Consider the following 10,406-nt stretch of genomic DNA (forward strand, 5'->3'; position numbering starts at 1 on the left):
TTGTTAGTTACTCTTGACTGCTTCACATAAAAGTCTGGAAGGGTGTCATTTAGGTTATAATGTGAAAAGTAGGTCCTTTGATAAAATGAATCAACCTGAAGTGGAGGATCAGGGTTGGTTCTGGTAAGGGCACAACCAAAATGGACTTAATAGATGAAATTGGACTGGTGTCTGGGTAGCTGCCTCCTTCAAATGGCATGTTTATTACTCTTTCGCCTTCTCCAAAGCTTCATATTAGATTACAAAATCACATAAGGAATACTGTATTTCACTTCCTGGGTTTTTGATATTTTCAGTTTCAATATTTGAATAGAATATAACCGTAGCATTATCCCCAAACCCCAGCTGACCAGGAAGGAATCTTAATACTTGTTCCAACCACATAAAACAAGTAAAGTATGAAAAACTTAAAAAGAAAACGGTTGTCCTCTACCCCCATGCACTGGTGCCACCTCTGATTTCATTGGGTGGGGGAAAATAGCTTGGCGCCTAACGTTGGTACTAGCTTTAAAGCTAATTTAACAGAAAATAAATTGTATATATTACACACAACATTATAACTTATTACTACAGCGGGAATCAAAGTGGTGTGTGGGTAAGGCTATCATTGAGAGACTGTGAATGCACAATAGTTAGCCATGACTTTGTTTAATTTGTTTGAATTACTTTTGGATAAATATGAATAATTATGCATAGGTACATACTGTAGGCTATATATCTGCTTCTACGCTTTAATAAGTTAGCTAAGTTACTGTACAGACATTACGCTGTATAAGCTAGCTATGAAGGGAAGAAAAATGGTGTAGCCCTCTTCTGGACATTTCATGACAGCTAAACGAAATAAACCGAACTGAGGAAAGTTATAATGGCTTCGATGCCCCCTTGTGGTAGACACATTGCTACAGTGTGACAAACAAACAAACTTATGGAGACTTATTTCATTTGGAGGGGGACAATAAAAATGATGTACGAAACAAATTCCTCGCCAATGAAAAAATGCCTCTTCAAAATACTATTCAAAAATAATTTACAATATTTATTTGACTTCTATTGAACAGAATTTTTTTTTCAGATCAACTTGGAATAACCTATCCCTAAAATAAGCACTGTCTACTAGGTGTTTAACACAATTATTTAAATGTTTACATTTACATACAGTACACAATCAATTATAAAAATCCACTAAATTCATCACCGCTCTTGCATAAATGAATCAACCAATGAATCTGGACCTTTACACAAACTTTCCTTGCTCACCACATGCCCAAGAAATGTAAGAACTTGAAGCCCAGATACAACAGTCTCCCAGAGGAGTCATAAGTCTGTGGAAGGTAGCAAGTGCTGCCTTCAAACCAAAAGTTAGAACCTTGAAATGGATCAATCCCAAACAAGTGACCAATACAGTGACTGGCTGGTTTTCAGGATCCATTTCTACCACCTAATAACCTAAGGTCCAAGGCGGTAAAAAAATCTGCACGTGCCAGGGATTCCAGTATCCTTGCAATGGTGGTGAGAAGCTATGCACCCCCCTCACAGTGTTCATTTACACAGTTAGCCACACAGTTAGCCTACTACAAAGCAAAGTGACAAGCAAAGTGACAAGCACACGTCACTCCCAAATGTTTTTTCTGAGGTGCGTTCAAATTAGCTAACCTCATTTATAGCAGGTGATATCAAGGGAATATCAAGGGAATTTAACCTACACCTTGCTACATTGTAAAATGTCATAGAATGTTCCTTTTTGATGACTGAGGGCTGCTAGCAGAAAATTATTAAATACGGGAGTTTTTAACGTAATGGAAACTGTGGCATAATTCTTTAGACGGAATTGACGTGGAGACCGTCAATATTTTATATTATCACAGGATACCACAACACCGTGAAACCGCCCCTGAGTACACCTGACATTAACATGGAGTCCACTCACTATCATACAATCCAAAGCGAGTACGAAAGGACCAACTGTAGCCATGCACGCAGAAGTCCAACACTTCCAATGGGGCTTCCACTTCCACTGGCCATTTGCAAGTCACATTATATTCTGCTGTGTTGTACCATCCCACTACCTCAATTTCTATTTCAGATTTGTGGACCAGGATAATCTCAGCAAATACTGCTGTGCTAGCAGAGCTCAGGGAGTTGTTTTATAACAAGGGTGTAGGGGCACAACTCATGTTAACTGTGGAACATGAAAGTCTTGTTCAAATTATCAGCTGGTTTCAGAGTACAGAAATCTGAATTCTTTAAATGTAAAATAAGATCAAACAACTAATGAAATGAATACCAAATACTCAGCAGATGCACAGTCAAAACAACTAAATGAACTTTGATGCACTCTAGATTTATTCAACCACCACACAAATTCCTCTAGGGTTAGGGTTTCTGACCCTAACCAAGCCAGTACACCCAACTTGACAAAATCTTCTTCTGGACTTAAAGGTACATTAGGTAATTTTGGACTCCTAACGGTCAAGAGAGGAATTGCAGCAACAGACAACCTCAAACCACAACACTGTTTATGCTTCCCACAGTCTATGAATATAACGCGTAATATAAATTGTTATTATACAGTTCAGCGTTCTTGTGCACTGTTTTGGAAAGCTGACAGTGACAAATGGAATAGAGTCTGTCGTCTCTTCGTAGCGTTCTAGTCAGAAAATGTTTGCTGAACAGGTTACTTTATGAGATCTAGAATTTGCTGCGCTACACAACACTATTTATAGTTTTTACTTTAGCTAACCAACTATATTGTGAGCAAGTAAGTTATTTGGCTGCGTAACTAGCGGGCTATATAACTAAGATATGATAGTCAACCAGAAACGATGCAACTACAACTTACAGTTTGAGAGAAATAAAGGTTTACGGATGATTGAATACTTAGAGACAAAAGGAACATGTAGCTGCCCAAATTACACTCCAGAAAGCGATCACTGAAACTCTGTATACTATTGCTTTTCTATTTAGAAAACAATACCAGTTTGCTATAACAAGCAAATAAGCGATTACTAGTTAGCTTCCCAAATGTACAAATATCCACCTGAAGCACACCGCTTGTGCAATCACTACCATGTTTGTATTGCTTATATTTTATTGTAAGTGGATATTTGTGAATTCTTCAAGCTAACTATAGCTAATTTGCTTGTTGCTACCGATAACAAACTGGTATTATTTTATAACTAGATATGTAGTCTTCGCTTGATTAATAAGCAGTAGTACACAGAGTTTCAGTGATTGCTTGTCTGGAGTGCAATTTGGGCATCGACACAAACAATCCCCCAGTATCGCCCAGAATACCATTGGCTGTGGCAGTTGGGACCATTTTTCAACCAATGAGCTTTAATTGCTGTAGAGCTCTACAATGTTTTGATACATTTGACGGCCTGACAAATGAACACTTTGAAACCCGAATTTAAGGACTATAAACACAGGCAGAGGGTGAGTCGGCATGTCAGTGAGCCTTTTTCAATGATAGGAAGGGATTTACAATGGTCTTGTGACAATGTATTAACACAAAAATCTTACCTATTGTACCTTTATTTCCAGGATTTTATGAGTTCTTCCAAATATGTTGATTAGAAATTATAGGCAGATGAAAAAACCCAATGCAATGGCATTGGAGGAGATTTATGAGAGGACAGAACATTTCTCTCATAATGTTCCAAGCAAAATGATAATTGTCAATTTCAGCCACCCTCTTATCCTTGATGCAGAAAGATGTCTCTTTATAAGAACACGTTTACACCAAGCATCATCACGCAATGACAAGGAATACAGTTAAAAATCTGACCATGATTAAATTCAAGTATATGCCTCATATTTTCATTTAATTTCAGTTCATCTATTGTAATAGATTTTTTTTTGCCAAAACCTGGTGCAAACCATTGAATTATTTTAAATAACATTTGAGATGGGATTTTTTGTGTAGGCTCCTTGCCACAGATGAAAAAACCAATGATGCAGCACAACACTATAAATTATGCTACTGCCACATGTCTGAATAGAGTACAGTGTGGGAACATTGCTGTCAACTACCCTTAAGAGGCAACTGATGCCTCAATGTAGACAGCTGGGGAGGAGTAATGTCATAATTGCCTAACATACAGTAAGTGATCCTGGAAGTCTACTGATCCATTGCTGAGGGATGACTGAAAGGTAAGAAAACAGGGTGGAGAAAACTGGTGACCCTAGCCTTAAGTAATAGTTCTAAAAAGAATACAAGATAAAATACATATTTTGTTAAGAATAATTGGGTAACATACACATTATACAATCTGTGGTGGTAAAGCATCACTGCTTTGGAGGTATTTGAAGTTAATTTTCTTGCTCTCAACTAGACCCTTTACCAGCCATTGTAAAGCTGGCACATCAACTTCTACTTCACTGCACATAAACTCCTTGGGCCAAGTAACAATACACTTAAACACAAGCCAAAATCTCTAAATGTCTAATATTCCATAAAATTAATCAAATTTCAGTGTGAACTGAAACTAAGTTTTTTTTCCATCCACTTCCTGGAAAACGATTTGACATTTAATAGGACTTCATTGTGTACCAGCGAGTGTGAATATGGTTCCGTTACAACAAAATCTACATTCTGCAGTGACCAAAAATCTGTTGGCTGAACTGATGAGGGCAGATGAAAATATCAAACCCAATGTGAAGGATCTTGCAAGGACCTGCACTGAGGAATGGTCCAAAATCCCTCTGAAGGTGTTCCTTAAACTTGTCAAGCGTTAAAGGAAAAGACTCCATGCTGTTCTCCTTGCCAGAAACCACTAAACCACGGGTGCCAATAATTATGGAATCTTGATTTTGGTGAAGTCTCATTTTTATGAAATTAATGCTCGATTCTGGTTGGTTCCATTGAAACATGAATAAAGTAACATATTGTTCACATTTTTACTTTCTCAGTAATCATAAAGTGTTTATATTTTAATTTTTATTCTTCATGGCATTCATCGCTATTTTTGACATAATGTAACCCAAAATGATAAATAATGCTTCTAAGCATGAATAGCATCGATTAAGAAAAATGTTGTTACAATTCTGGTATTGAAATTGTGGTTGGAATGAAAACCAGCACATACAGGGCCCCAGGACCGAGTTTGGGAACCACTGGCCGATACTGGTCAGAGAAGCCCCTATGTGGGTCATCATGTAATTGGACAATTGGCTGGCGTTTCTTGGCCACCTGTGTGTCTTTGCAGCATTAGTATATACACAAAAGTTTCAGAGTTGATTCTAGGAGTAGAATTTGCATTTGGAGTCTATTGCTATTGTCTCTCAACATGAGGACCAAATAAGTGACAATACAAGTAAAGCAGGGCATCTTGACACTGATCACTCAGAATAAATTGATCAGAGATATAGCCATTAGGGGTGTTAAAATCAACCATTTGATTCATTGCTAGCGTGCAAGAATGCACTGATTAGCTCTGAAATAGCAATAGAAATTGCAGATGAACAGTATTGTGCAAAGGTTTTAGGCACCTGTATAACATTCTGAACAGATAAGCTTATTTCAAAGATAATTCGATAAAAGGTCCTAAATAAATGTACTATACATTTTACATTACATTTTAGTAATTTGGCAGAATAGTTAAAAACTAATGAAATCAATATTTTTTGTGACCACCCGGCGTTAAAACTGCATAAATTCTCTGACATGGCCAACGCTGTCCTGCAAGACAATCAGCAGGGAGGTTGTTTTTATTAAGAGTGGTCTGATAGTTATAAATAAGTTTATAACTAAAATTTCTCCCTGGCATTTTTTTTTGTTGCTGTTGTTCTAACTTTGTATCATCCATTATTTCTTTCACATCGGTTTTTTCCTCAGGTGAGAAATAAGATGGTAACCACCTTCATAATACCCGTTAACCCGTTAACACTTCCCAATTAGTTCAAAAACATTGCCCCGAAAGGGCAATTTACACCTATTTTGTACTAGTCCTAGAAAAGTTTAAATATCTCACATGTGGAGTAAATAACTTGTAGGCTTGTACCATTCTGAGGCTTGTACCATTCTGAAAATTTGAGACGGAACAAATTTATGTTAGAGCACGTACATATAGCGTACACAAAAGTCATATTAAAATACTAAAAAATTACAAAACGCCTTATTAGTTTAGCACTGAATATCTTAATTTCTAAGTAAAGGACCAACCCAAAACTACTTTATATAGAAACTGGATAAATATATTGACAGACATTCAAATTCCACAGGAGTTTTCCCAAAACTGCACCCCAGATGTCCTCAATGGTCCCAAAACCTCTCCAAATACAAAACATACACATATATTTTTGTCTAGACACATGAATGATCAGAAAAGCTTATTTTTCTATAAAAACATATTTTTTGATACAAAAAAGAAAAGTAACCTCAACATGTGTTTTATTCAAAACTCCAAAAAAGATTACTCAACCTAACACTTTCTAACAAATCTGCATCACATTTAATATTGAAGTTCATTTCAAAATTAGGTTAACCAGAGCCCCGTTAGCCACGTTAGCCACGTTAGCCAGTACAAGTAGAAGTTTACGACATTTATGACAAGTCCACAACCTGTAATTACACATGACTGCCTATTTATTCGGCTATGCAAATGCAGTGATATTCCTAAACTGTCCGTCGCCTGAATATGACACCTTATACCTTGTTGGAAAAGGTGAGAAACATTACATTAGTTTGCTACTGAAATGACCTAGCATTCACACAAAAGAAACCAGTAGTTAATATGACATTTGCTTAGGTATAGTCCCGGCAAAAAAACATTTTCTCGAAAATAGCCGAATGGATTACGGATTAGTCAGAACAGTCATAGCTTCATAACTAGATGGGATATTTGGTTCCATAAATATGTCTGTATTGAATAATTAGCAAAACAAACTTGTATTTCTACCGGAAATATGTTGGCCGGACATTTATTCATGCAACTACTGAATTGGATCTTATTGTTCTTATATTGGAACTTGTTTTCTTGATGTAGAGAAATTGTATCAAGGATTGTTAGAATATCCAAGTCCAAGTCCAAGTCTGTGACCAGGTCAGGGATGTGAACCGTTAGCGTGGCATGGGGGAGCCAGCTATTTTATCACCCTGCATTGCAAATAAGTAACTGGTAAGAATCACACCTTCTGTTCTATAAGACCAGGAGTATGCCTGTAGTCAAAAGGGTTCAAGAATAGTAACTATTTAACTTTGGGTATGTCATTTTTAAGCTTGTGTTAAGAAAAGGGGTGATATTAAGGAGTTAAATAATAGCTCAGATAAAAACTTGATCAAGGCTGTCTGGGATTACCTGGAGAGCCAGGAGCAAGTGAGACAGCCAAAGGCTGCAGAAGAACTCAGGTATATTTGGAACAAATCACCAGCTGATTTTCTTCTAAAACTGCAGGACATTATACCAAAGAGAACTGATGCAGTTGTGAAGGCGAACAGTGGTCACAACAAATAATGATTTGATTTAGTTTTGTCTGTATATTGCTCCCTTTTAATTTAATTATTTAATTATATGCCTTACATATTTATTACATTTTACATATGCCTAAGGCTCTTGCACAGTACTGTAATCTAGTGAACAATATTATAAAGAACCACTATATAAAATTTGCATTAGCTAAGATGTTTATATTAGTCCAGGAAAAATGGCAAATTAAAAAATATGAATGTGGTGAGGTATTTCTTCAGTGTTTTCTCTTGCCTTAATGCTGACGATAATTCTATATACAACATCAATCTTCTCTTGATGCTACAGCTGTGATAACAAGAAAGACCACCAACAAAAGACAGAAAAAAGAGCACACCTCTCTTGTGCCAGCATGTTCAGAGCTGTTCACCCACCTATGACAATCACGTTGTTCAGGAAGGTGCAGATCACCAGGAAGTAAAGCTTCTGCTTCCCGTTGTCTGGTCGATTTTTGAGCATGACCCTGAAGGAGCGCCCAACATGCATCAGGAGGGATGGCCCATCCTCCTCTTCCTGTCCCTCGGCTAGCGTATTCAGGTCAGGGCTCGGCAGACACAGCAGGACGTACAGGATACTGATGAGATGGAATGTGCTGCATACCGAAAATGTCACCAGAAACTTATAGTTTTGCAGGAGGTACCCGCTGAGGAGGAACCCCACTGTCCCACCGATGAAGACCATGGACTCGGCCAGGGCTAACCGTCGGGTGCGGCTGCTGGCATCAGCGACGTCAGCCACGTAGCTGAAGCAGCTGAGGAACACGGAGACGTGACATCCCGAGATCCCCGTCACCAGGGCAACCGCCACGCACCAGTACACGCTAGCGCTTTCCACTACCGCCATGGCGATGAAGATGCAATTGCCAACCAGGGCCAGCAGGCTGGGCAGGACCATGCCCAACCTGCGGCCCCCTTGGTCAGACCAGGAGCCCAGCATTAAGGCTGGAGGGATGGACACCAGGCTGAGGGTTCCAGAATAGGCCAAGATAATGAAGGAGGACCGTCTCTGAATTTCAGCGTTCCCATTCAATCGTCTGGGATTGTCGCAGACCGTCGTGTTTGTTGGGAACATCTCATTGCACACCTAGCATAATGACAGAAGCAGAATGTACAGCACATGACAGTTAGTACAGACATGGATAAGCATATGTATTGTTCAGTAAAAAAGCAAAAGAGTTGGATGCAACATATTTTGGACAATATTTATGAGCTTTATAAGCTTTCTTATTGCTTCTGTGTGACAATTTAAGAAGGGATTTGTTCCTTGATTAATAGAATACTGCTTAATATGTCTGCAATGAAAGATACTCTGAATACAGATGCCCTTCCTCCTTGGGTTGTGCTTTGGGCAATTAAACATGCAACTGTTCTTTCTGGATATGCTAATCAAGGGACCTCATTGCATTGCAAGTTTTTCATTGTATGACACCTGTTGATTTAGAGATTGATACCTCTGTTGTGTGAATAAAGAAAATCAAAAAGCTAGACATTTTTAGTCAGATTCAGTAAGGCCAAAAAGCAAGGGTAACAATGAGTTCAAATTTCCAGCTAGTGCTCAGAAAAGGCTCAAAGATTTCTCTCGCAGCAAGAATATTCTTGAAGAACACTGAAAAAATATCAGACAGAAAAACATATCTCTTTAGCAAATGGGAATACAAGATGGTCATAGAATTTAAATCACATTTTGTTTTCATTCCAAAAACAAAGTATACTGATGTTTGATAAATTTGGTATCAACATAACATCCTTAACATTTCCCAAAGCTTTGAATCACATACATATAGGCCTATACAGTATCTACATTGAAATGGTATTTTGTAAACTGCAAAACAATTGCCACCAATTCATCTTAATCTAAAATATATCAATAATAAACATTTAAAATAACTATAACTACTATATTACTACTGGACTGCATATATATATATATATATATATATATATATATATATATATATATATAAATATTTCCAATTAATTTAAACTTTGATTACACAGGGACTACATTTTGCCCAAGTCTTCTTGCAGATTATTTTTAAAGGCGTATTATTTTTAAACAAAGCGTTTTGCTTTTACACATTGTACTTTTTTTCTCTCTCTCATATCCAGAACATTTTAATGCACGCTTCATGTTCTTTCACGAACAGATGCTGGCACTTGTATGTACGTTGTAACAAATGGATCCCTCTTTAGAGACTTAAAGTGCTCTTTCTTGTTTGAATAGAAGTGCGAGGCAGTGCTGCCAGTCGATGACATAGTATGGGACCAGGAGATTAGAAGCTTCGGGCTCATTCCCGCACGTTTACCTTGGCGATGACAAGCTGCTGAAATGCTGGGAAAACAATGAAAGTACTCGTCATGAAGAAGAAAAGAACGGGCTCCACAGCGAAAATCCCTCTTAGCCTTTCTCTCAACCCAGGCATTTTCACGAACCTAGCCGTTGCAATGACAAGTAAGGATAGAAAAGGAGTGAATAATTCGAACCAGGTCAACCTAGGTCACATGATAGTCAGCAGCCCAAAACTTAAAGTGCAAAGCAATACTTCTGTATGAACCTATACACTTCCTGATTTTGAAGTCACACTGCTACAACTTGACAACAAATCAGACCAGCTTTCACGACAGTACACTTCCTCGTTAGCTAAGTGCCATTTCACCCAAGTCAAACTACAAGAGAAAAAAAGTTTATCGACATTGCTTAGCACCCTTAAACCAATAAAGTCCGTGGAAGCAAGCCCACGTGACACAGAGTGTGGCTCTAAAAACAATTGGCGAATGACGGCTGCGAGGCGGATTTCAAAGCCCGGATGCAACGTGATGTAATAGGTATGAAAAATAAGCCCATCCTGAGGTTGCATTTACTTACAGTACATGATTAACTTTTTTTATTCTCACTGGTATATTTTCCATTGACAAGAAAAAACATTTGAAATATGTGCAA

General features: G+C 37.9%; 1 protein-coding gene across 1 annotated transcript in view; it reads right to left on the reverse strand.

Annotated features, from left to right (window-relative positions):
- The window catches only part of zgc:174356 (uncharacterized protein LOC100137120 homolog), a 50,510-nt gene extending 40,351 nt beyond the window's left edge, over nt 1-10,159 (reverse strand). Inside the window, exons 1-2 of the mRNA XM_061239781.1 lie at nt 9,772-10,159; nt 7,841-8,549 (exon numbers count right to left, since the gene is read on the reverse strand). Of these exons, the coding sequence (XP_061095765.1) occupies nt 7,841-8,549; nt 9,772-9,888 (826 nt within the window). The 5' untranslated portion in view covers nt 9,889-10,159. The remainder of the gene's footprint in view (nt 1-7,840; nt 8,550-9,771) is intronic.
- Between the last annotated feature and the right edge of the window lie 247 nt (nt 10,160-10,406).

This window comes from Conger conger, chromosome 1 (genome assembly GCF_963514075.1).
Source record: "Conger conger chromosome 1, fConCon1.1, whole genome shotgun sequence".
NCBI classification, from domain to species: Eukaryota; Metazoa; Chordata; class Actinopteri; order Anguilliformes; family Congridae; genus Conger; species Conger conger.